The sequence below is a fragment of the Haemaphysalis longicornis genome, unplaced genomic scaffold (assembly GCF_048455015.1).
Source record: "Haemaphysalis longicornis isolate Haplotype H1 unplaced genomic scaffold, Haemaphysalis longicornis Haplotype H1 scaffold_12, whole genome shotgun sequence".
Classification (NCBI taxonomy): domain Eukaryota; kingdom Metazoa; phylum Arthropoda; class Arachnida; order Ixodida; family Ixodidae; genus Haemaphysalis; species Haemaphysalis longicornis.
The window spans coordinates 100,993,727-101,020,011 of NW_027526225.1; the positions used below are offsets into that span (position 1 = coordinate 100,993,727).

Genomic DNA, 26,285 nt, shown 5'->3' on the forward strand with positions numbered 1-26,285 from the left:
CCAGACTATGCTGCAAGAATTTTCTACAGTTTCTTGTCCACTTATTCAACTCCGAGGAAATCTATGCGTCTTCCTCTAACTTAACACTTATCACTGGATACTTACCAAAAGGCTCTTATCTGTTTGAACTGCCTACAAGCTTCACTTTTGTGTGCTCCTCCTCAACTATAGTTAATACTATAAATAGGACTTTTATACCGTAATTAGGTAAAATCATTCTTTTTGGGGTTACCATCCACCGTGTCATTTTTGCTTGCTTTCGGAGTGCAATCAGGAGAGCGCCTGAGCATGGTTTTTTGCTTTTCCTAATGTCCTCCCAGACTATGCTGCAAGAATTTTCTACAGTTTCTTGTCCACTTATTCAACTCCGAGGAAATCTATGCGTCTTCCTCTAACTTAACGCTTATCACTGGATACTTACCAAAAGGCTCTTATCTGTTTGAACTGCCTACAAGCTTCACTTTTGTGTGCTCCTCCTCAACTATAGTTAATACTATAAATAGGACTTTTATACCGTAATTAGGTAAAATCATTCTTTTTGGGGTTACCATCCACCGTGTCATTTTTGCTTGCTTTCGGAGTGCAATCAGGAGAGCGCCTGAGCATGGTTTTTGCTTTTCATAACGTCCTCCCAGACTATGCTGCAAGAATTTTCTACACTTTCTTGTCCAGTTATTCAACTCCCAAGAAACCTACCCGCACCATCAGTGACAAATCTTTCCACTGACGTCATCGCAGACGCTTACCAACCACCGTCTGCTTTGTCCACCACAATCACGCTACAAGAAGGCGGCGACCTCCGTCCCTCCACGGTTGACGCCACCCCCATCTAAGCCCACTGCGAGCACTTCCCTGACACCACTCCACAACGTGTGCTCCGCAATGCAGCCACCTGAATGGCATACACGACAGGTATGCATGGTATGCGCCTTCAACTGGACGCTGGTGTTCCTGGTGATGTGGTTATTCCGGGTTGTCCACGAAGCCCTCGAGCTTTCCGGTGTGGGGCTCTTCTTCAGAGCCGTGACGTTCATCAGCGCCCTCCTGGTGTCCTTCTTCATGCCGGAGACACAGGACCGTTCTCTGGGAGACATACTGCGGATGACCGCCAAGGACAATGCGTCCATAACGCCGAGAAAGGCCGCGGCGTCGCGGAAATCCTAGTGAGGACGGTGATCAGATTGTGAGCTCTCTTTTGTGATCACCCTCGTCACTTTGAAGCTATTTTATAGTTCGGAACTTCCAAAGTGTCCTTTCTGAAAACACTTGATAGTTCTTTTTTGTGATGGGTCTTTCGTTTACACATATTTTGAACTTAATATCTATACAGGTATTGTAATGTCAGTTTAAAAAATTCGTCAAAGATTGGTGCTTCATAAAGCTTGTCATACGCCATGTTGAGTGCCTGTATAAGATCGCTTCGGCGCGTTTTTGCCCAAAACAATGTATTTTGCGAACAGAAATATTGCCAAAGTTTAAAAATATTTCCGAACTGCTAAAAGGGTCGATTTTGAAGGAAATAGGAAATGACTTGAAGAGAAGCAATTGGGTTGTCCTTCGAGATCATGTGTCCGGCACCCTGAAAAAAAAGGTAAAAACTCATTATTCATGCACACCACACAGCAACAGCTCGTACAGAAGGGACGCAGACAGCACTGCGTCTGCGTCCCTTCTAAAAAGCAAAATCAATTGTGACGGGACGCGTTGCGGCTCAATGCCAAACACACCCACGCGATATCAAGCTCCAGTCCTTCCCCCGAATGCTCTTAGAGTGTCTTTCGTTCGAGATATGGCCAGCTGAATTCGAGTCAAACCCTGCCGTAACCGGCATGTAGTAAGTGAAACGATCCTGACCAATCCCCCAAGTGGGTATGCGCCACAAACTGCGAAGGAGGAAGCCTGGTTCTGGCTGCGGCATTAAACTAAACATCCCCCTCGCGAGGGGCACAATCAAATGCAGAGCATTTCTGGGGGCGCACGACGTTAAGTAGTTTGCGTTACGTTAATGTTGTTGCACTTGTTGCTGTTGGTTGTTGTATTGTAATTAAATGAGGAGACGTAATTACGTGGTCACGTGACATCACTTATTAGCAGGTGGGTATGGCATCATTTATTAGCAGGTGGGTATGATTATTGTGGCGCAGTGGGAAGAGCACCATGTACCTCGCGTTCCGCCCACAGGTAGTGAATGCGTTGTATCAGCAGCTTCTTGACGTAGTTTGAATGAGTCAAGGATATAAGGCGCGTTCGTAGCCCTCCATTCTGTGTCGGCTTTGTGGCGCAGTGGGTAGAGCACCATGTACCTTGCGTTCCGCCCACACGGTCGTGGGATCGAAACCAGGCGCCGGTAAGTATTATTTTTTTTATATAGTGTAGGGGGAGGGGTGCGGACGACGATGGACAACTAGAACGGGTGACATCGTGAGTTAAAGAAATGCTCTGCATTTAAAAACTACTCCACCAGTCAACACTCATAAAACCCAATTAAAGACAAACGCATTACACCTCTGTCAAAATGTCTCTGGACACGTAAGCATAGCTCGTACATTCTGTAACATTTTTGTTACACTTTTTTTTCGCAATTTTTTTACAAATGGAATTTTTTTCTAGAAATAGAATATACAGAATTTCTACAAATCTAATTTATGAATAGAATTACCTACGAAAAGACCCCCCCTCCCCCCTTCACCCCCCCCCCTCCCCGGTTACTTTAACCTCTTTTCTTCGGAGCCACCGGAACGCATCCTTTGTACACGAATTTTCGCATTCCGTCTGTCGAGGTGGCCCTCGGCATTCCTTTGTAGTTTGTAACAGCCCGCAGAATCCATGGCACGTTACTTGGTCCCCCTGATCATCCCCCTTGCCGTGTTTTCTATGATTACACATGATATAGGTATTTGTTAGTAGACTTCTTGTGGTCAATGGTGATCGGACGTCCGCAAGTAGGGTCAAATTTTAGAACAACGTGTGCATCACTATTAGGTGAGAGAAATTTATACAAACCTTGACTGTAACGTAGTTCATCTGACCTGTGTAGTAGTCGACGTAGCCACCAATTTGGTCGTGGAGTAGCCACTGTACATAAATAACTGTTTCCTGTGAATGGGGGGGGGGGAAGTGAAGTCTCGATGTCTCGATGAAGCCACTATTACGATCCAACTCGCGTTGAAGGTCTTAATTCTTCTTTCATCGGAAGTTACATTACAGAGCTGCACAAACTTTTTGTGTGCTATTTGCCGTGCACCCTACGCTGGCAATAATAGTTTGAAATAAGAAGTCAAACGTCTTCCTCGCATATTGTTTTAATTTCATAAGTGGTTATGACGAAAAAGGTCATCCGGTTATGATTTTTGTGTGTTCCTGCTGTCAATGATCAATTCTTTGAATTGATCTCTATGCTATTTTGTTCATTAATGGGGCCATGCAGACAGAACACACATTTGGTTCATTCGAAAGATTACCTGGTTAGAATCATACCGTACCACTTTTAACATAAAATTGCTCAAATGAGCTACATAATTTGGAAAAAAGCCAATGACCATGAGACCAACTAGCTTATTTCCCGCACTAGAACCTATAACATCATATGCATAGCCGTGCGATTGGCTGAGGCCGGCAAAAGCAAATGCAAGTTAGGCAGGGCTTATGAGCTTGCAGAACTAGCTATTTTCGCTTACGCGTAATGGATATTCATTTTGTAGCAGTAAGAATGGTGGGGTGAAACAGTGGAAGTTGCGAAAGTACACGTAAACATAGAAGTACCAGTGTGTATTGCTGTTGGTACTGCGCGCACTATGCTTGTTATAGCTGCACAGCAGTGCAGTGCTTTTGGGTTGTCTTGAGGACATTGGCCGATTGGCGAAAGCGACATTGTCTTACGAGACCCTATTTGTCGAAAATACCCCATTCTTCACGAGGCGATTACTACCTACCGTAACAAAAACAAGCCACCAAATACGGTCAAAAACAAAGAAAAGGCGAATAGGGTGCGGATCAGTGTGGTGGCGCCATCTAGGAGGACTGACGGTAAACAACGCTGTGCAGTCCGCTGCAGACTGAAAAGCGCACTTGAAGTTCGCTTGAAGACCCGCGCATGTGAAGTCATGACAGACGTCACGAAACACAAGATTTGGGGGGAGAATCAACTGTTTAACCCAAAATAATTTCTCAGTGAATAAAGCCCCACTTGCTGCCGGAAAAGCGCTGGGGGCTGTATAAAACATCAAATCTTTTGAATAAAATAAACCCGTATTTTGCCTGCGGCTCCTTTAAACAAATGTAAGAAAAGCGTATTGGGGTTAATCCGAGTGCATCTTCCACAAAATTTTCTTGAACAAGAAGTACACAATAGTACTGATGACAGCCATAAACAAAGATCTCATTATCAAAAATGATGTTCAGCATTTTTTTACAGAAAAACATGTCGTTATTGCTTATAAACATTAAAGGCTTCATGGGGAACTTCCTAATATGAAGGTATTACTATCTTTCAAACGTCAGGTTGGTTGGGAACGCTCGAGAACGAAGGTGAAATTCGAAGACTGGTGAAGACTTACCGCCAGAATGTCGCAAACTAAGCTGTGAAAAAGAAATTCTGACACACTGAAAGGGTTACCGAAACATAACCATCAAAAACCCCTCTAAGCTTATCGAAAAGCTTACCGAAGCCCTGTAAACATTAGGTTGATCTTAAACAAAACATCCATAAGCGCGACATAAGGCTGCTTCTTGGACTGGAATTATATTCTGTTGGGTACCAATGCTTCACTAAAAGCAAGTTTTTCTTGTCTAAAGTTCATAGTAGTTCAAGTTTGACAGAAATAGTAACAGTTGCAAGCTCGCAGAGCTAACTTATATGTAGCTAGTACATCGTCTTATCAGTTCTGAGTTCGTTTGCTGGTACAATATCAACGATATAGCTAGTAGTGGTTGCGAAAAAAAAAAGCCTTTGAAACTCACCTTGAAACGAAGGCTGTCAAGAAACCAGCGAGCTCCTAGAAAATTCGAGGCCATATCAACGTCGCCGTAGTAGAACAAGGCTCTTATGTTATTACTGCTCGCTATTCTCCGCACGATCTCCCTCAAGTCTGTGTAGAGAACCTTGTACTTGAGGACGTCGCTTTAAAAAATAAACCAGTACAAGATTCGAATTCATGCGAAGCCATTTTGGTAAAAAATTCTCTGGAATAAATTGATTATTCCCGGTCTCTACATGAGCGGTATGTATGCATATATGTAGACAGCACGTCTTACCATAAGTCACTTAGTACCAGGGGGGGGGGGGTGCAAACTAGAAGTCGAAATGCCGATGAAAAAGGTTCTTAATTTTTACGAGCAATGTAAAATGTGAAATGTAAAAAAAGTTAAAAGGCCTTCCTGTCTGCTTTTTCTGAAGACTACACGCACGATGGCCGCTTTTATAATCGTCACCTCTGTCGTGAAACTATTTCTAGCGAGAGAGAGAGAGAGAGAGAGAGAGAGAGAGAGAGAGAGAGAGAGAGAGAGAGAGAGAGAGAGAGAGAGAGAGAGAGAGAGAGAGAGTAAAAACTTTATTTTGGTTAATGCCATTCCGGTCGCGCTTGTAGCCGGTGGCATCGATTCTTCGGTGACCTACACACTGCAGCCCTATCGATTAACCGCACCTGAAGGTTTGGGTCGGAGCTGCAGAGCACGGCCTCCCAGTGCTCCTCAGAAGTGTTTAGTGGCAACGGATGATAACAGGGGTGTTTGGTGATAACATGGCCATATTACGTGAGATAGCGTGGTGTGGTCACCGCACAGCTGTCACGTTGCGGTTGAATAGAGAATTGGATGAGGGTGAGGCAGAGCGTTTGTAGTAAACGCCAAATGTGGCCTTCGCTGTTATCCAATTGCTAGAGAGCGCTTACGGTGAGACTTGTGAGAAAGCCGTCCTGCATCCTACACTGTAGCTACAGTGGGACTGGAGATAAAGTCGAGACAAAAAAAAAACAAACAAAAAACAAACCCAGCCGGCTAAACAAGGCATGAAACCTCGCTAGGAATTATGTATTCGGCCGCGGGCTTCTGAGATGTTTTAAAGACGATAGTCTTTCTTGGGGTAATTGAACCTAAAAAGATTGGCCTGTCTGTCCGCGTGTCCATCTCTCGATCCAGCCATCCGGCCTAAAGTTAAAGGAATTCTTGAGTGAAAAGTTTATATACCCAAACGTTTTCCGTACCACTGAATCCGGAAACATGCTCCATACTTGTCAACATTGTTGAGAAAAAAGAAAACATTAGCCTTATTTGAGGCAAAATATCATTGCACAACCGGTACTCACAATGTTCTTTTAACTGAAAATAAATGGGAGCGCGATATTTGCCATCGCAAATAAATATACGCGTTTAAAACATTTCACCCAAAAAATAGGAACTGTGCTCGCCCGAGCCTGGACTTCCTGGCAGTGTTCACGTTCAAAAGCTGCAATAAGTTTTAGTAAATGGCGCGAGCTGTGAAACGCGAGAAAATTGAATTTATTTGAGCAAACCTCTACCGTGTTTATTGTGGGAGGATGGAGACGGGAGGAGAAGAGCACGCTAATTGGACGGGAGAATGCAAACAGGCATTAACGCGGCAGATACGGCCGAAGACTATCGTCTTTCAACGACATTTGCAGTGAAGTGAGGATGTACGCGGCCAATTTTCTTCCCACTTTACACCTTCCCTGCCCAAACTTGGCTTCTGTAGATACAAATCTGACAGATACCTGCAGGCATTCCATACGAGTGGGGACTCTTCGACGTGCAAGGCGTTTTTGACGTCTTCTCGGTTCATGTAATCGAATACGTGGCTGGTGTCCACGCACGGTGGGGCCCACTTGATGTCCTTGTAAGAGAACGTGTGGTGCACAGCATTCAAAATAACTGAACAAACTTTTTTTCCGGCACTGTGAGTAAGAAGGCGTGGTTGGAGTAACTGCGTGGCGATTTCACTTGCGGTGGGTAGGGAAAAAAGATCCTCCAAATTGGTATATACACGCCACACTTGTATGCATGCTTGCTTCGCTGCAGAATTAAAGCATTGTTCTTTTCCTCGCGTTGGTCAACGTGATGGGATGTGTTAATCATGTTTTGCTTGTGGCCCTGCTTTAGGCATTTCCGAAGTGGATGCAGGAAAATACATTAGAGAAATAACTGGCGCAATGTTATAATAAACTGCAGGCAGGACCCTAATTGTGAAATTTAAGACCTCCCCTTCCGCACGATATGACCTTGTTATGAATTCGATGTATACATTGTGTGTTGAAGGACTCTGGTTTTACCAACAAAACCCCGCCCACACAAGGGACGTCACAACCTGAGAGTGAGGATGGCTCATTATTAGCCCTAGGCCACACTAGGCCACTGATTGGCCACCGTGACAAACAAAGCTAGGTTGGTTCAAAATAGTCCCGTGACCCACCTCTCTCACTCATACAGAAACCCAAAGGCATTCCGCAAAACACAAATGTAACAGAAATGAAAACGAACCAACTAAAAGCAGGCCCAACTACGGGAATCCGCTCTCGGGTGACACGTCTTAAAGTATTGTCATACCGTGCACGCCTAGGCTTGTGCTCCGCGCCGCCAGAATTCCTTTCCTTTGTTAACACGTGGAGCGCCTAACAAAGCCTTGTCGCTTACATATTCACGCATACCAGCCACCACGTCGCCAGTTTCAGACGCGTGACGAACAGATACTTAGCACAATAACATTGAGCAGTGCAACTATCACAGACAGAACGTCTGGTGACCTCGTCCTAACCCTGACCAAATGTTTGACCCCTTGACCGACCTTCAGCTCCCGTCCGCTTCGGGCATTCTCGCAATAAACTCCTTCTTCGAAAGCTTGCATCGCTTTCAGCTATTATGGTCCGACGCGTGTGTATGCGTCGTCTCCGGGCCCGCTCGTCAGGTGGACAAAAAAGTGCGGCGAATAACAAAACCCTCCGCGGTCTCTTCTTACGCCCTTTACGCGAAGTCCGCTCGGCCGGCGTGAAAACAAACACGATACAGGTAAACAAGCTAACCCCAGCGAAAGATATGTAGTTGCCGGGAGGTTTTAAATATTAAGTGAGGGGCCAGAACTTAACAGTCTTTAATAACACTCAGCCAGAACATCTCAACAAAGTAAAATAATCTTTTTATCCAACCGATTTATGATTTGCATACGAAATGATCCTTAAATATGATTTTAATATAGTTGGATTTTGGATTTACGTAAACTGTACGAGAACTTATGAGTGAAATTACCAAGTGGCTCATGTTGAGGCTGCGAAGGAGTGACATTCGCGACCTGTGGTACGGCGAAGTGTCGAGCCTGTCATGCAACGAATCTTGCGTCCAGTTCTGAGGTAAATCGCACTTGGCGTAGAGGTTGAACACGTTGAGCCCTTGATTTGCTATCATGTTCGTGGCTTCTTTCACCTGAAAATTCAATCCAAGGAGTCAACGTCACTGAAAAAAAGCACTTAGTCAAAGCGACAAGAACAGAAAATATCCGTCTCTATCACTCAAGTTGCGTTTTTTTTGCTCGTTAGTTCATTTAGAAGTTTGAAAGAGCTGGAATAGAGCCGTTTTGGAAAACTCTCACCAACTTTTACTGATCATTGATGTAAATTTACAGCAGCTCATTAGTTTTACTGAGCGGCGAATTGCCCGTGGTCGCCGCAGGAAGATTTAGCAACGATTTCCACTCCAAACTGATGGGAATTGCAACCACGCCTGCGAGACCACTGCACTCTCTATCGGCGTGTCTGCGTATCTGCTTCCTACCTGTGTGTGACGCAAGACTTTAAGCAGACGGATGGAAAATATCTACCTACCACAGCTCTTCTGTGAGCTGTTATAGATAGAACGAGTCTGGGTGAGCGAGCGAGTGAGGGAAAGAAAGGTGAATAGTGACTAAGCAAGTAGTTGAGTGAAAAGCATTTGAAGGAATGAGTCAAGGAGTAAACACAAGCGCCTGCATTCTTTTCTGCTTTGCTTACAGAATTGACCAGTTGTGGAGTGTACTATTGGGGTGAGGCATATCGCGAGAGTTGCAGACAGGACCACTCGTTCGTGAGCGGCCATTTATCCAGGCGACAATATGATATCCTGCTATACTGAAGCATGGTCTCTTCCTTTGTGTAACACTGTAGAGCAGTGCGAGCTTGGAGTCGAATGACGCCTGCCCCACATTTAGGATGAGTTTTCTCTCGCGAAGTACGCATCTTATTTTCATCTGGACAGACCTGTTCCCACAGTCATGTTAGTAAATGCCGAAAAACTAAGCGACACGTATACGAACAGTCGGGGTTTTGAAGTTTCGGCAATCATGCCTTTTACTGGATCTTGCATACAGATTCCTCGTTATGCTTTAAATGGCGTAAACGCAATTATCTTGATAGCTTCCTTGAAATATATGCGAAAACACCCGAAAAAGGTAAGTTCAAAAAGCATGAACACGGTGCCAGAGCACGTAGGTGCAGTTGCGTTAAAAGCGAAAAATATTTTTTTGTGAACAACTATAGTCTTTCTTGGACTACTCAAATGCGAAAATTTCGGTATCTCTTTTGTATGTTTGTCTGTCTGCCTGTCTCTCCATTCAACCACCCGCCAAAACTTAAAATGAAATATTGAGTGAAACGTTTACATAGGCAAACCATTTTCAGTCTTATTAGATAGAAAATGATTTGCCTATGTAAACGCTTCACTCAAGATTTCATTTTAAAAATATACTCCATATTTGCCAACATTGTTCAGCAAAAAATAATGTCAGGCATATTTCTATAAAAATGCTAATACATAACCGGTGTTTGAAGAGCTCCTTTACTAAAAGTAGTTGTGTGGTTGATTTTTGCGAGAGCAGCTAAAAAATTTCGGGCCATCTCCACTAATGTAAAACCTGGGGTAGAGGCGAAGCCTGCAGTGTAGAAGTGCACTGAACGATTGTAAGACTCTCTCTTGCCCCACGGCGCACGCTGATTTGGCTCCGGAGAATCGCCGGTGGGAGGAGCAATCACGCGCCTGCTGAGGCGGTGGCGCCATCTCTCGCGTTGAACCGGATTTAAGCAATTTGCATGCCTTTTCTCTCACAGTTTGGGGTAGTGGCAGGGGTCAACGCAAGTGCACTCAATGCCCGCGCCTCGCCCTGGGGGCTCGTCTGCGGTGATCAACGAGGTCCCTTTCCCTGCTTCGACCAACCACCCGACCCGATCAGGCCTAGCGTCGAAAGCCGGTGGGTATGTGAGTGTAACATAAATTATAACCCGCCTATACATACAGCTTCTGCTTGTGCTTGACGATTGCTGAAGCGGACAGGGAGCGTTCCACAAATCCTTAAATCATGTCAGTTTGTTTTCAACCGGTTTTATCCCTTATACACTTTCGTTTTTAGTACGCGTTACGTTCTAGCGCAAGACGCTGGAAAACGAGTGGTCCCGGTGTTTTCGTACCGTGACTGTATGAGACGACGATGACAAGAGATGCCGCCAGCCCGATCCCCTAAGAGGCTTCGCCCCTAAAAAGGCGTTGAAAAGAAATGTAAACAAGGGAGGCGCCCGATGTTCGCGCTCGTGCTTCGAGCGCTGAGTCCCAACAGTCCCTTCAGGTGGCGTGCCAGCAGTGTGAACGCGGAAAAATTGAACTCTGCGAACCTACAATCGGTGGACAGAGACAGGAGGGGTACAGCGTGAGAGGTGGGCGGATGACAGTGGAGAGGCAGTTACGTGGCAGGGGTGGTAAATGACTATCGTCTTTCGACGACATTTGCAGCGACGCGAGCAGATGCGTGGCCAATTTTTTGGTGCAGGTATGCACACATTGTTGTTGCCTCCGCAGAGAGTCAGACATAAATAGCGTCGCTTACCGCGTTTTGGCAGGACGGTTGAGAATTGTCAACAAAGTTGCACGAATTCTGCGTAACTGCGCCGTTGCAGCAACTGGCTGTCAGGTTCTTCCACAGTCTTTCGGTATGGAGGAAAAGCAGAAAACGCAGAAAAGGCAACAAAATAATGTCCTGCTTAAGTAATCACGCCTAAAGCAGAAAATTATTGGACCCTTTTGAAAGGTTATCAGCGCTGGTAAATTTTCAAGATTAAAAGAATGTAATTTACGTCCACACAGAATACCAACTGCACGGGGTAGTTATATGTTTTTGTCCCTTGAGAGCTTCTTTTGGTTTCATGCTATATGGATTCCTTTAAAAGGATGAATGAAATGTAAAATATCTTGGGACCATCAATCCAAGTTAATAATCCATCTCAAAAAGCAAACCGCTTGCTGTTCGTCAAAGAAATGCTTATATAGTCTACATCAAATATATTGGTCTGTTGCGTGAGTTCGCCGCGAATTCGCTGCTTAAAGGAGCTGTGTGAATGGGGTCTCTATTGTATTCATTTTTATTTTGTGACAAACGTTTGAACGTTAACACACACGCACGCACGCACGCACTCTGCAGTCACATAAAAGCCATTATGGGCTAAAGAGAAGCATTTCTCGCTAAAAGTGATGGTCATTACCTGCTGCCGAGGACGCCATGGTAATAGGCGAAGAACATGAGGGAATTCCCTCTGGACCGCTCGTCTAGCACACCATTGTTTATGGCATAACCCTGGTGAAATATGAAACGACAGATTACCCCATTAGCTCCATATAAGCCCGACGAAATTTCGGAGGTCTTTAAAAACTTCTGCGCTCGTTGTAGCGCAAACAAAATATAAACGCGACAGTGTTTTATTGAGCAGTGTTTTCGAGACTTATCAGCAATGCCCCGGTGACTTTATGCATTTAAATCGTAACCGACAGAACACTTGACATTGTTTTAAGTTAAGCTGATATATAAGTTTTGTCAACTCATCAAACTCCAAAAGCTTAGCTTGATTTTAGGTATTCAAAACGTTCAAGTTTAGTTTGAGATATCAAAACAGCTGCAGTAATTAAATACGTGCAGTAATGAATCTCACAGTCGAACTTGCGCTGGAAGTCTGAGTTTACTTACTAGAAAACAAAACCGTGACAAAAATCAGAGGCCCTTTCTTAAAAGAAAGATGGCTATACCTCGAAGCTTTCTCCCGTACAACCTCAGTCACAGTCAAAGTAAAAAATCCAAACTGCTTCGACCGTGTCGCAATGACGCAATCGGATAGATGTCGGCTTCATAACGCAGGGGACCCAGATACGATTCCGACCCCGGGAAGCGTTTTTCTTGAGCCGCTGGATGCACTTTTGTAGAAAGCCATTGTGTAACCTGGCTTTTCTGCAGTGCGTACAGCGCGTAACGATTTCGATTTTGCGCTTTTACTTTGGGTTTGAAAAGATTGGCTTTAGACCCGAAAAAAGCTTTGCGTTTCAACAACCTTTCACTTCACCCCCGATCACCACCATCATCAGAAAAAGTTGGCTTTCCTGTAATGCATTTCGGGGAAACGTCGGCAGTGTGATGCATAGAAGGCTTCGATTTAAAACGGGCCTATCGTAAGTTATTGTGAAGTATACTATTTCTTGGACTGTAGCAAGCGAGGTGCAATGGTGTCGACCTAAGGCCGCCACTGTCATTCGTGTGTGGACAAACTGAGCTGAAGGCGGAGTTGTTCGTGTCTGTGGTCGACCTTTTTATCATTATCGGTCAAAGAATTCAGGCAGCAGACACCGGGGATGCCTGCCCATGAGATGCTATTACCAGTTTTATCCCTAAATTCCCGCTCTCCTGCCTCCAGTCCCCATCAAACCCTTCTACTTCGTCGCCTCTCCGCAGCTTGCAAGTCAAATTTCCCCTCCCTGGTCCCTAATTAACTCCACCTCGCATCTTTTATTTCAACCGTCCCTCCCATTCCTCTGCCCTCATCGGTTTAAATGTCCAACGGACGTTCGTCCGTTGGACATTTGAAGGACATTTGTACGGACATTTGGAATCGTTGAAGTGAGACGATTACACGGATATCGAGAGACGAAAGATTGGGCGAAGACCACAAGAAGGATGATATCGCTGAAACTAATAGCCCATTATCGTTCAGCAGAAGCCAATAGAGACTAGTCTGCAAACCGGGTACTAGCTTCGTGAAGAACTGTTACTAACAATTTACTGCCCCCAGTTACTTGAAGCTTCAGAAATATTGTCTGAAATAGTTATTAGCTCGTGCTCAATACTTCCGTAAACATTTTGGCGTGTTCGCACTGCGACACGTATGCTAGACAAATGAATGTCACCAAGGCTACCTTCCTCGTTATTGCACATGCACTTATCTTCAGTCTACTGCCGGGAAAAGAGTGGAGATCATGTGCTGCCAACATGTTCAGAAGTAGTTCCTTTGTGAAGAAAGCACATTCTCACCTTAAGTTTAACCGCCGGTTCATGCATTAGCCGCTCAACCAAAAGAGTGATGTGCGTAGCTGCGTGCCCCTGCCCCGCGATCCAGAACGAATCCCCGCTGAGGAGTCCGAACTTGTGGTGGAAATCTAGTATGGCGAGGTAGGTTTCGTCCGCCGCCTGTTCCTCGTCCGTGTTGTAGTTCCCGGTAGCGTCGTATGAGTAGCCTGTTCCAATAGGCGCATCTAGAAAAAGGACGTTGGCCACCTGTTTGGGAATACAAGGCAGGCTAATGTTAGAATGTAACCTATACTCTGCTACCGGCTATTAGCCTATGTCCGGTCCGGCGGTCTTCGTGATAGGGTCGTAGAGGACACATGGGCATGTAAGACCGCTAGTTCGGAAAATCATTTGCTATGGGTGAAAAGGCTAGTGTAGATTTCTAACTATATATTTCCTGAACGTTGCGACCCGAACGAACGTGAATGTTAGCGGCACCTTTACCCGAGAAATCAGCACAGCGCAGCGAAACCACAGACTCGCCAAAACTTATAAATCGCTTGGCCCCAAAGTGACTGGAACGCGCCTTGGATTCTCGTCAGCGGAGCGCAACAGCATTTGTTGTGGAGGATGCGCAACTAGTAGCCGTCGCAACATCATAAAGACGCTAAGACAATTTCTGTTGCTGTTCACCTCCACAGACTCCATCTCCGAGGACGTGCTCAAAAAGCTCATGTCTGAGCTACCTTGTACGTGCAAGTAGTGTTCAATCCCGGTAGAGCTATGTAATGTCGTGCAATCCCCTATTGGGACCTTTTAAAAAACAAAATAAAATAAATAAGTGCTCGAAAGGGTAACCGGCATTTTCACTGCAATATAAGCACTTAATACTTAAACATCAGCCTCCCCCACATCGGCAAGTGGACGCATGTAAAGTGGACGTTAGGTACCTGCATTTATAATTGTGTTTTAGACAATCCGGAAGCATGTAAAGGAGTCATTCCTTTGCGCCCTTAACATACAGCAGAACCGAATTCCAAAGGTATGCATTGGTCTGAAACTAAAACGTCGTATCCGTTCAGCCGATTCACCTGGCGTGGATATTGCACCATAGCCTTTATAAACGACGTCAAAAACAACAGCCGCGAGCTAAAGAGAATCGATGCAGTGGACTTGAATTGTTAGGTTCAGCGCGCTGCTATTCTGCCTGTTGGCAGAATAGCAGCGTATTTTACTTTGAGCTTAGGAAGCAAAAATAATAGTCTATAGTATTGGCGTGCCGGGGCCTATGTGCTTGATGCAACTGGCGACTCTTGGTGGAAACCGGACCACCATTATTCCTTTATGAAGGAAGCATAGCGAAACATCTTATTAAAACGGGAGAGTACTGGTATAAACAAGGGATAGGAAAGGGGAGAGGAGAGTTGAAGCACTGGGACAATGGGAATTTATTGTATTTTAATGCGTCACTTCTTGTTCACGCTGGTGAGTCATAATATAGACCGTGGGATCCCCCAAGGTTTCATATTGGGGGCGGTGCTGTTTGATATTTAATGTTTAAATGAAAAACACAGGAAAGATTACATGGATTGATTTATTGCTATCTAGTGAATCACTACTGGTAAAGTTATTTCGAAGCCGTTTAACAGCGCGTGCTCATGATATAGACGTGGACGTGACGCGTTAAACCACATACTTCAGCACTTGCAGATACAGCTTCGAGTTGGCCCAATGTTTCATTCTCCCAACCAGTTTACTCTGGCAATCGTTTTTCGATAAATATACACTACAGAGAGCGCCCCAAAGAAAGTGAGGGAGGATACTTCCCTTGTTCCAACTGAAGTTGTTGGGAACGAGATTGTGTCCGTCATCCGTGATGCGAAATGGGCCGTGTTCCATGAACAACGTGAGCATGGAACTGCATCCAGGTCCTCCGTTTATCCATACAATCACCGGGTCAAGCACTGCCGAACCTTTCTGGCTCCCAACAAACCTGGGTTGGTTTCGAAGCGACGCAACCAGAAATATGTTGACCCGCGCTGTAGAACTTGAGGCTTTCCTAACCGAACATGTCCAGCTTTTCAAGACGTGGCGATACATTCGTGATAAATTTCTCGAAAGCTCAGAAATTTTCTGCTAAATTGTATTGCACAAATGGCGTTGAACGTAAAAGTTTGCTTCGTGGTCCACACCAATTTAGAGGTGGTCCTACCAGGTTACATAAAGAAACCGTCAAGTCTTGCTAATTAACAGCCGCTGTTAACCCCTACTTAGCAATACAAAGATTCCCCCAATTTCAGCCTACGAGATAAGAGCTAGATGCACACTAAATATGGCCATTGTAAAGCAGTTTTACGCGGGTAAGCACGGTAGCGTACAATGTAAAAACTACAAACAAAAGAGAAGAACAGATTTGTGAGCAAAAATTAAACTAAATCCGATCAAAATGAACCATACTTCTTCATAATTTTAGAAGATGAATAGGATCACTTGTTAACGTAAAGTTGTTTTGGAAATGCATCGGTTTGGTAAAAAAGTGGGTTACGCAGTGAAGGGCCACGTTTTCTTCACTGCTATGAGTTACCTCTTACGTGGTTAGACTGCTTTTCGTATTTTTTCTGCGCGGCGAAGCCTATGCGCACATGCGTGCTTATAACACCGAGAATCCTCAGGTATGCCTAGTAATAAATAATATAAAAGCCGTAATTTTTAGAGATACCATTCCTTGTAGAAAGTCAGTGCAGCATATGAAAATATATACGAGCACAGGACCTGGAAAACGCAACCACTGACGGAACCATGAACGTGACGGTGTATATTTATGGTGTGTAGGATGGTTATTAACTCACCAATAATGCAGTCGTCTGTTCGGTCCGGCACTCAGGAATCCGGAGTACATTCTGAAATTAGGCTTTACGGATATCCCTGGTAAAGATGTGACTTCGTCTTGCTCTGGTCCTTGCCCAAGGATGCCCGGAATGAAAGTTAGGGCCGAAAAGATGGCCAAGTAAATTGTATAGGTCATTATGGTTGTCGTAAAGAAGTATCTGTAAGAAAGAGAAACAAATAAATAAGTATACCAGGCATTACTATTGAATGGACCACTTCCATTCTGCCCCTTAGGTTAGCTCTGAAAGCGCCTGATTGGTTTTCTTCGGAGCTTCAGTGCTCGATAATGAGCAGCTGGCATCCTGTCTTGCCTGCGTTTCCAAGAAACTACGCGTGAAACATATTTATTTCCTGTCACAACGCCGAAAACAAATCACTGGAAAATAAAGTCTGAAACACAGAAAGCAATGTTATTGAAGAGAAACCTATTTTGAAGAACGAAATCTTAGTTATCACAGTGTACAGAATGTTTTTGACTTTTTTTATCTGCTCAGCAATGATGATGGCGCCCATTTTGGGCATAATAGAAACCATAGTCAGAAAATGTTTTTCCTGAGTTAAAGCAAGTTTTCCAATATTTCGAAATTATGTGTATTGCTAAACCTCGAAGTTGCAATGCTTATGATACCCAGAAATCTTTCCTTTAGGAAGTTTGACCAGTAATGCATAGAACTGCAGCACAATGTTTCAAGCGTAGGCTAGTAGAGCACATTTCCTTAGACCCTAAATGTAAAATGCCCACTCACCTTCTTAGAGTCTATGGAACCGGCGGGCTCCTGGAACAATGTATTCGGCCAAGAGTACGTAAGCAGTTTATATTATCCTCATTAGAAACCCCCTGTACCATCCAAAATTTTAGCTTTAATGGCCTCTGCGATCCATCCAACTAAACTTGTAATCTAAACCGTGAAGATCGCCGGTGCGGGCTATGCTGATTTCCGCTTATAAAACGTCACAGCCACCGTTTACAATTATATAAACTCTTTCAACAAAATACCAGGGAGAGACTGAATACATACTCGAATACTTTAATTTAGTCGCTCTAGCTGATTTTCTCTCATGTAATTGGAGAAGCGCTGTCGTATACGGGCTTAGCCCGGCAGAAAGAGATCGCAGTAATATTGCCCGAACCAGGTGCTTTCAATGTGTAGCTCCACACAGGATGCAGCCAAATCAGATAGCCCAAGTACGAATGTGATATCGCGCTTGATAAGAGTTATTTTTCCCTCCTAGTCGATGATATCGTTCGCGGCGGCGGGTATTGTTCCGAGGATCTTTATCGCTGTTCGCTTGGTAGCATGGAGTTGATCAGACAGACTTTGGTGGTCCAGAGGCGCCTTGGCAGAAAGGGGAGCATAATACGAGAACAGGTGTCGCCCACCGCGCAACTGAATCAGAAATGTTGATGCAGAAAGTCCTACTGAAATTGCGCATTAGCGCCCTTGTACTTGTCAAATTTACTGGCGTGGTACCTGCGTCTCGTTGGAGGCGTTCGGATTCGTAAGCGACTGGCTCTTTTTCCGAGGCAGCCGAATCCATAATCGATCCGAGCCCGAAACGCTATTTGGGTGGTTTCCGAGCGTTCCTCTTGCTACTACAGGTGTCAGCACATGCCTTGCTAGTGTGCTTCACCCCTTTATAGAGGGAAATGGGAGTTTCGAGGCTTGGGCGTCACAAAATGCATGGAAACCTGGCCATATACATCACCATTTAAAATGGCAATGTGTGTGCTCGCTTCAATACAAGCGACTACGAAATACAACAGGGCTTCTGCCACTGCAGGGTAACGCCCCTGTTGTTTAATTCAGTGATAAATTTCGTACTTACCACTCTACCCGAGGCTTAAGATTTATTTTCAATTTGCGGAGAACAGCGCGAGACCACTGCAACGCCTCATCCGCTGTGTGGGAGGGCCAGTATCCGTACACAAGCATTGCTCCTAACCAGCCTCCACCATGTTTCTTGGTGCTTCGCTCACGCACTGGCGGCCGTTTCTGCCTGTCACATGGAGCACATCTTGTCATCTACATACCTCCAATCCAAGCTTCGTGCTAAGCTAAAAAGTTGTTTATGCCCGCATGGGCCTTGACATATTTTGTCTTGAACCATATCCACACCCGTTATCCACACCACATCCAAGTGTAAACGTGTGGATCTGTGACTTCGGCCTCTTCGGCAATAGGCGTATAGATTCCGTCAGCAGGATGGTCCACTAAAGAGAAGCTCAGCCACAGAACATCTTCCACCGCCACTGAGCTAGCAGTTGCCAGAGCAGCACTCGTTACATAAGCGGAAATCCCGCTCGAGGTGTAAAATTCTAGATTCCCGTCCAGCCTTGCAGGCTATAAACAAACCACCTGATTGCCGAAACTAACTCTGTCTGATTTGAATGAGATTTACACAAGTGCGCTGCGCGAATGACATAAAATTTGCCTTTAGTGGTTGCCAGGTCATTTTGGTATAACGGGCGACTTCGTCCCGGATGTGGCCACCAGCGAAGCCCACGACCTACACTACACCGTTACAATCCCGTTCCCCAACGAGGATAGCAAAGCAGCTGCATTCGACCTAGGATGGCAACTCCAGCTGCAGGCTTGGCATCCTATGAGACGGTACGGGCACCTCCATGCGATAGACCCCCAAGTGTGATTTCTATCATTCGCGGGGTCTCCCCAAGCGCACTGAAGGCGTGCTACACCAGCTGCGACTGAACGTTGCCTACATTCGAAGCTCCTTGCTTAAGCTGGGCTGGGTACAGTCGCCATTGTGTCCAGTATGCTCTCTGAATGAGGACATTTGGTGCCCCGTATGCCACTGCCCGTGATATGCTACTCAACGGGCAACAGCTTCGAAGGCCCTTGTGCGACTCCGACGTGGAAGTACACTAGAACTTCCCATACAAGCTCTCTGGCGCCGCACCTTCCCTCCACCTCACCCGTCTCAAACAAAAGCTGATGAAATCACTCTCCCTCAACTTCAAACTCGGACCTTCGCTCACAATACCCTTTAGCATTTGATCTTCCCCACCTCCCACTCATCACAGTGCAAATTTTGCCCCGAAAGGTGTACTCTCTATCACATAGTCTGGGAATGCTTCCGTACACTCGACCTCCCTCCCGATACCCACCCTCCCTTTCACAGTGGGCGGCGCAGCTGCCCAGCTCTGAACCCGGCTCCCAGCTTAACCTGGTGAGGCAGGCCCGGATGGCCAGCCAGAGCCTGGGACTCTTGGACTAAGGGTCTTCCCACTGGTCTGCCTCCACACACGGAGTCGGATTGGGCTTCAATAAAAGTTTATTCGCTCGCTCTCTTCCTCGGATTTTGGCGAAATCGTGGCCAGGCAGCATGGGGGACGAAAACCCTGATTACTTTCCTTGTGGAAACAGGGCTGGAAGAGGTTCTGTAAACCCTTTGAACCTATACAGTTTAAGGGAAAATGCAGAGAAAACAAACCGCAGAAGAGGTGGGACCAGGCACAGGGACAGTCACTGGACCATGACTGAATCATCGTCCAGTCACTGGACTGGACCCAATCCTGAACCAACAGGCCCAGACTTTCACTTTACTCAAATATGCGTACATTTCCTCCTTCATTAAATTTGTTTTTTTTTCTTTGTCTCTCGTTTTCTCCCTTTCATCGCACTGTATTTACCCCCATCTGGAGTAGCAAGCCCTAGAGTTAGTGGGGCTTACCTCTTCAGCAGGTTTTCTCTATCTCTAACACAAACAAGCATTGAAACAACAACAAAAAACATGTGATGCACTCGAATGTATTCATCTACCGGGTAACCGCTGCCTCTGGGAATTGATCGGTACGCAGTGCTGCATCCAGCCCTTTTTGGGATAACGCGAGCGCGCACGGAACTCCAACGTTCGGTCTCTTTAAAGAATCTTCTCTCTCTCAACGCAAGAATTCCTAGATTGCTTTCCAATCAACAAGCGTGCGCGGATCAATCCGCAGTGCTTCAATTTTCCTCTCATATGACGTGGTTCCGATTTTTCGGATAACTCCGCTGAAATTGTTTTTACGGTTGCTCAATCTCCCTCGTTTTTGGTGGAGATTTTGGGGACGGACAAACCGAAATTAAACGTTTACATAGTACAAATAAAGACTGTCGCATTTAGTGGAAACTCGCCTGATGACATTCCTAGGGACGTACGAATTCACGACTCACGTGTTTGAAAAAGCATCGTGTAATGATACACATGTTTTTTTACAGAAACATGGAAATGTTCCTAACGGCATAGTTTGTTTCTTTTAGAAACATATCACTTCTTTACTGAAATAAAAAGTAAACCAGAAACACATTTCGGTTTCAATAGTTTTCACTAGATGGCGCTAGCTGTCTAGCAAGCGAGAGTTTTAATTTTTTTATTTCAGTACACAAGTGACATATTTCAAAAATGAGAAAACTGGGGTGTTTGGAACGTTTCGACGGATCCGCAAAACTATTCGCATTGATGACCGACAGTTATAAGCCTGTAGATCGTGAAATAGTCAGTCCCGTAGGGATATTAACAGGTTTGTACCCCTTAAGAATCACTCGCGCCTTCGCACTTAAAAACCGTACATGTCGGCTGTTTTAATGGTTCGTCCTGGCATTCCGAAGCAGCTGCAGAAAGGACAGTTTCATTTTGGAAGCCCTTTCTTACAAAAATTTTAAAGGTTTTTCATTAACCATAAATCAGTTTGGTTGAGACGTGCGCGCTGCAGCTGAAGGTAAATTTTAATCGGTTTATCTGTTAAAGAGCCTCGTTCTTAAGCAGACTTGAGATCACAGCGAGGGCCTCTTCAGCCTTGCTTTGCGCGGCCATGTGCCCCGCTCCCTAAAAAAGAGACGAGTTGAAAAATATGTAAGTAAAGCTTTTATACTCTGCAATACGCATACTAAAAAAGAGGGGAAAAAGAAACGTTAACTTCTACATGCTCCGCATTGCAGAGCTATTACACATTGCACCAAGTTTGGAAAGCTTGCCAACATTTATTCAATCAAGCGCATTCAAAAGCCATGTAGACAACAGGAAGCTCGATACTTTTGAGTTACTCAGTTGTTTGGTAAATTTTCACCACTACCAATGAGTGCGTTTGGCCGCAGTGATGGCCGCTGCTGCCGGGCACCGCCTCACAAGCGCATCTATTGGCTTTGTTTGGCAGGCCCACTATCCGTACTTTTGTGTGTACTACATATAATAAAGAATTAAATACGGGGCTTGCTCGTTAGAGGGGCCGTGAAGGCAAAATACAAATGTGGGTCGTTAAAAAGTCCGGACTGGCCCGATAAACAACTAAATCAATTTTAACAGCGAAGCTTCTTAGCAAATCGTAATTTTTCGTGTCCGCAGTTAGAAATGCCGAGACATTTCCTAGCGCGCGCATGTAAGCGCGGGCCTCGCGACGACCGCCCAGCGTCCCTTGCGCATGTTTGTCAACTTAGGGATATATGGATATAGGGATAGGGATATGCAACTTAGGGATATAGGGATGTGCCCACTTAGGGATATCGGCCAAGATTGCGGCGACCGCCCGACAGTTAAAAAAAAAACAAGGAAATGCCAAGCGTTCGTGTGTGCGTGCCTCGCAGCAACCGCCCAGCGTCCTCGCCGCACGTTTGTCAAGCCGGGCATACCCACTTAAGGAGATTGGCCGAGATTGGCAAAAAAAGAGAAAACTCCAGCGTTCACCGTAAACGTGGCAACACTTGCCCGGACACCTCACAGCGTACGCCTTTTCAAGGTGATGTCCAATGATTACCGCTTCCAATAAAATGTAGGAAGTTCACACCTATAGCAACAATGATGGAGTCAAGGTCGTCGTTGCTGCAGTGAAGAAGAAGCAAATCGGCTGCAATCGTGGACAGCTTCGCTACCTTCAAGTCTTATCCGTTAGTGTGAGCTTCCTTCATTTTTTTTATTGCAAACTTCTTATTATTAACTTCGGACAAATACTGGAGATATTAAAGAAAGCATGCGAAAGAATGGCGACTCCCTAAGCACTTTATGGCGACTTCTCGATGACGCGCCAGAATCTTGCTTGTGCGATTGGCGGCTGCCGACCAAAATCATCGCTAAGACGCATGACTTGGCGGTTGTAGTGTGGTATCTAGTTCCGTTTGATTTCATCTCTTGAATGCTAGCGTGCAGTTAACACTCTGATAATTGTGTTTTTATTTGTTTCCCATATGACGTCACTCCTGCCCCTAACACGTCACCGTAGCGCGAAATTTGAAACGTTGCTTCTTGCGTTTTTTCGGCTAAAAAAACGTCTTTAGTAGCTGACATGCAGCAAGGTGAGGTACTGAAGCGTAGTTCTTTCAAATTAAGCCTAGTTGTATTTTGTCTTCCGGGCCCTTTCAAAGCACATACGACCGGATACAAGCTATGTACCTTAATTGTGACGAAACTGATGTTTCCTGCGTATGTCGTGTGGAAGCCAGCTACTTGGTCGTGCATTTTCCACGGCTTGTAGTCTGACATAATCTGGAAAACGCAATCGACGAGAACGAGAGATTAAGAAAAAGACTCAGGAAGTTTTGAAATAATACAATTAAAAAAAAAAGCTGTCAGGGCTTGACATTCGGCTTAGTGGCGCAACTCCAACTTCCTGGGTTTTTAACAATTCGAAAGCATTTTAGTTGCATCGTAGGCGATTAAAAAGTGTTACTTGTTGGGTGCATTGGCTCAGATAAACTATTTAAGGCCTAACTTCTTGTCGAGTTCTTATTTTCAGGTGATTTTTTATCTGATAAGTTTTGCTTGCTAACCGGAAACGCGAATGCATAACGAGTGAACAAATTGTAACGCTCTGGGGTGGTTCCTTGCCGATAAGTCGTTTTGCTGTAAAAATCTCGAGCATTTATAAAGCTGGAAGCATGAAGCAGGCGATCATTTTTATAAGCTATTTTTTTTTGGTAAGGATTGCATCTAAAACAACCATTTAGATGTGGAATTTAGCGCTATTTTGAGTCATTGGGTTGTGCGTATCAGTGCTATGTGGACACGTTGATTATTAAAAGGTGGCGATGATTATTCTCTTGTCCCCGCTTTGATCAACCCCATACGTGGATAAAGTCTTACCTCGTAGCCAAGGCTGTCGAGAAACCACTGGTTGCCAACGGCGTTGAAGGTAAGGTCGGTATCGCCGTTGTAAAACAAAGCCTTCAAATGTCCCGTGTCCACTAGCTTCTTGATGACGTCTCGCAGTGTGAGATACTGTGTCTCATAAAATAACGCGTCACTACGAGGAATTTAGAGACAACGAAAAGAGGAAAAATAAAATAAACAGGGATATTTCTGCGCGGGCTAACAGGTCATAAGTCACGCTTAATGTATAACTTGCAGCAAGAAATGTGAAGCTGTATTACTGCAGAAGTCGTAAAGGAAACTTACAACTTTACTTTACACGGCAGATTTTGGTTTTCGAACATTAATATATTTTTTGCAGTAGGAAAACGTGCTACCGTATTACTCAGAGCTGGGGATTTCAAGCAGTCTGCATTACAATTTGAGTGTACACTTTTTACTTGACGTGTATACTGAAGGGCACTGACCGCGTGAAGCAGCTTTTGTTTGCTTTTCTCCACGCTCCCGACATCTGTAAGTATGTTGATGCCAAATAAACAGATTGATTGATTGATTGATTGATTGATTGATTGATTGATTGATTGATTGATTGATTGATTGATTGATTGATTGATTGATTGATTGATTGATTGATTGATTGATCATAGCGATTAAACCATTAAGAGATCAACCAAAACATTGAAAGCACACCTCTGCACGAACGCGCGAGCGCGCACACGCAGCCTGTTCATGGCCGCAGCGAAGGAACCAAAATGGGAATGCGGTATGGAACGTAGTACAGTGAAAGCTCGTTAATTCGAACTTCAATAATTCGAATTCGTAGATAATTCGAACTTTACGATTTGTTAACTGCTAACTTTACAGCGAAATAAAGACACACACAAGTACGAGTAAGGGACATACGCAGCGCTGGCTTCCAACTGATAGTTTATTGACATGGGAAAAGCCATTTATAGATGCAAGATATGGCGACACTACAGCATAAAAGTAGATTAACAAGTTATCAAATTCACTACACTTATTCTGCCCGCAGTTGCCGTCCAGTGCCAACACGTGATTCGTGTAAGTAAGCCAATTCCTTTGCAGTTAGTCAGATTGAAGGAACACTGATGCAGTCTTCCCTCAACCGTACAATCTCTTCTGCTTCGATTATCTCCCTTATGGTCTGATTGCCACTCCTGCTCAGCACCGCTGCGTATGTCCCTTACTCGTACTTGTGTCTGTCTTTATTGCGTTGTAAAGTTAACATGTTGAACCAACTAGCCCAGACGTCAACCTTACTAATTTACGATTTGGTCCGGCCAAGCCTCCATAGAAGCCAACGTATTCAAAGCCCGTTAATTCGAACGCGAGGTGTCTCCGCTACGGATAATTCGTACTACCCACCACCGCGCCTGGAGCTTGGGGCCTACATCACAGCCCCGCTGCCTACACACGAGGCTGCGTCGCCTCCGGAAAGAATAGCACAACGGACCCTTTCGGACATTCGAAATAAGTGTGTTTGGGGACTACGTCGATGTGGACGCGAGATCAGGATGTAAGGTGCGCTGACAGATGGCAGCATTGGTGAGGTCAGAAGCGCAGAACCGGTCGCTGCCAGTGGCCACGAGGAGGTGGCCGACGGAGCACCAGTGCGGCCATCACTCGGAAGTAATGACCGGACGGAATTCGACCCGCCCCTTCTTCAGGTTGGAGTACGCGAAGAGGAGGGTTTCCGCTACATTCGCTCGTTAGAGCGAAAATTGATGGTTTCGCCTTCAAAGATACAAGGCAGGCTTCAATCACGGCTTCTGGAAACAGGATTACGTTAGCGCGCCCTCCATTGCCCTCACGGGGGAAGGAAATTGGCTTTCTTGGTGATAGTGGAGATAAGTAGGGCTTTGATACATGGCGTGCTAGTTGCTACTAATATGTTAGTAGTGCAGATTACTGTACCATATAGAATTGATTGCACATTTTTTGTACCTTTATTACCCTTTGTTGTCTTTTTCTTTTCTGTCCTCAAGACGGATATAACGTGCCTTTTATTTGTTCCTATTCACTGACAATAAACTCAGCCGTTAGGCAGCGCCGTATCTCTATGCCCTTTCTGTAGTCTCGTTTCCCGAGCGGGTTTTGTAACTCAGACCGGTGTATAATATCCAGAGCTAACACGTTCATGTGGGCTGACTCAAGCTGGTGACGACGGCTTTCCAGATGCCAAAACGTTTGTTTTGTTGCATGAGATACGTCACGAATGTTTTTAATCTGCAGTCAAGTGGAATGTAGAGATGGCTAGTTGCACTTATGACTTGATTAGCAGTGTACAAAATTATAAAGTAGGAAACGTAGGCAGCATGGTGACCGTTTTACAAATGAAAGCTTAGGAAGAACGCAAAAGTCATATTAAAATAACTTCCCGCTTATAAAACCTACCAATAAAATTGAGGACGTCGGCTGCACGTCGGGAGATACGAGTCCAAGAAACTGGAAATGTTTCGTGCTTAGTTTTCGTACTTCTCAGTATTTTCTTTGTACTTCCTTTTTGTACTTCTCAGGACGGTCATTCCGCCGCAGTGGTAACACATTTTTGCGAATTCTTTTTAGCTAAACGCTTTTCTAAAGAACGTGCTTGTGGAGCCGCATACAAGTCCCTTCATTCGCATTTGCTGCGCATGATAGTTTTCTTACTACTGTGTTCAGTTTCTGATTACGTGTCGTTTCTCCCTTTGACGAAGAAGGTTCGCTGGAAGCACGTAGGATAACGTTAGCATCTCATTACAGCGAAGCCAACTATGAATTTGAGCTGCGAATCAATTTCGCCGTTTCGAGCAGTTTTTATGCTTGCGTTGAGCGCGGGGTATCATCATTACGCGCTAATTAAATTTAGAATCCCCCCTGAATTACGACCCACTGCCTTTTTAAGACTACACTAAAGATGAATAAATTTATTTTCTGCAATCGTCCTGTTTGTGTTGTTCTTCTGTGTGTGTGATGACAATTTTAGGTACGCCTTCTAAATATTACCCGTACTGCTACACTCAGC

General features: G+C 45.0%; 2 protein-coding genes across 3 annotated transcripts in view; both read right to left on the reverse strand.

Annotated features, from left to right (window-relative positions):
- Positions 1–1,428: 1,428 nt before the first annotated feature.
- Positions 1,429–17,410, reverse strand: LOC144163107 (lysosomal protective protein-like). The gene is made up of 11 exons (XM_077693913.1): positions 16,927–17,410; positions 16,141–16,338; positions 15,118–15,284; positions 13,316–13,557; positions 11,505–11,596; positions 10,853–10,949; positions 8,254–8,427; positions 6,729–6,847; positions 4,960–5,119; positions 3,004–3,096; positions 1,429–1,579 (listed from the first exon to the last, which is right to left on the reverse strand). Exons 2-11 carry the CDS (start codon positions 16,314–16,316, stop codon positions 1,496–1,498), a joined length of 1,404 nt encoding a protein of 467 aa, XP_077550039.1. The 5' UTR covers positions 16,317–16,338; positions 16,927–17,410; the 3' UTR covers positions 1,429–1,495.
- Positions 17,411–20,889: 3,479 nt separating this feature from the next.
- LOC144163105 (lysosomal protective protein-like) overlaps positions 20,890–26,285 on the reverse strand; it is a 36,521-nt gene continuing 31,125 nt past the window's right edge. For both annotated transcript variants that reach the window (XM_077693907.1, XM_077693908.1), the window contains exons 9-11: positions 23,255–23,414; positions 22,565–22,657; positions 20,890–21,007 (exon numbers count right to left, since the gene is read on the reverse strand). In XM_077693907.1, the coding sequence (XP_077550033.1) occupies positions 20,924–21,007; positions 22,565–22,657; positions 23,255–23,414 (337 nt within the window). In that variant the 3' untranslated portion in view covers positions 20,890–20,923. The remainder of the gene's footprint in view (positions 21,008–22,564; positions 22,658–23,254; positions 23,415–26,285) is intronic.

Coding starts and splice junctions, on each gene's coding strand:
- LOC144163107 (XM_077693913.1), bottom strand. CDS start 16,316: ATGACCTATACAATTTACTTGGCCATCTTTTCGGCCCTAACTTTCATT. Junction 6,848..8,253: donor GCCTCAACATGAGCCACTTG/GTAATTTCACTC, acceptor TTCTCTTACAAG/GACATCAAGTGGGCCCCACC. Junction 5,120..6,728: donor CTCGTATGGAATGCCTGCAG/GTATCTGTCAGA, acceptor TATTTTTTAAAG/CGACGTCCTCAAGTACAAGG.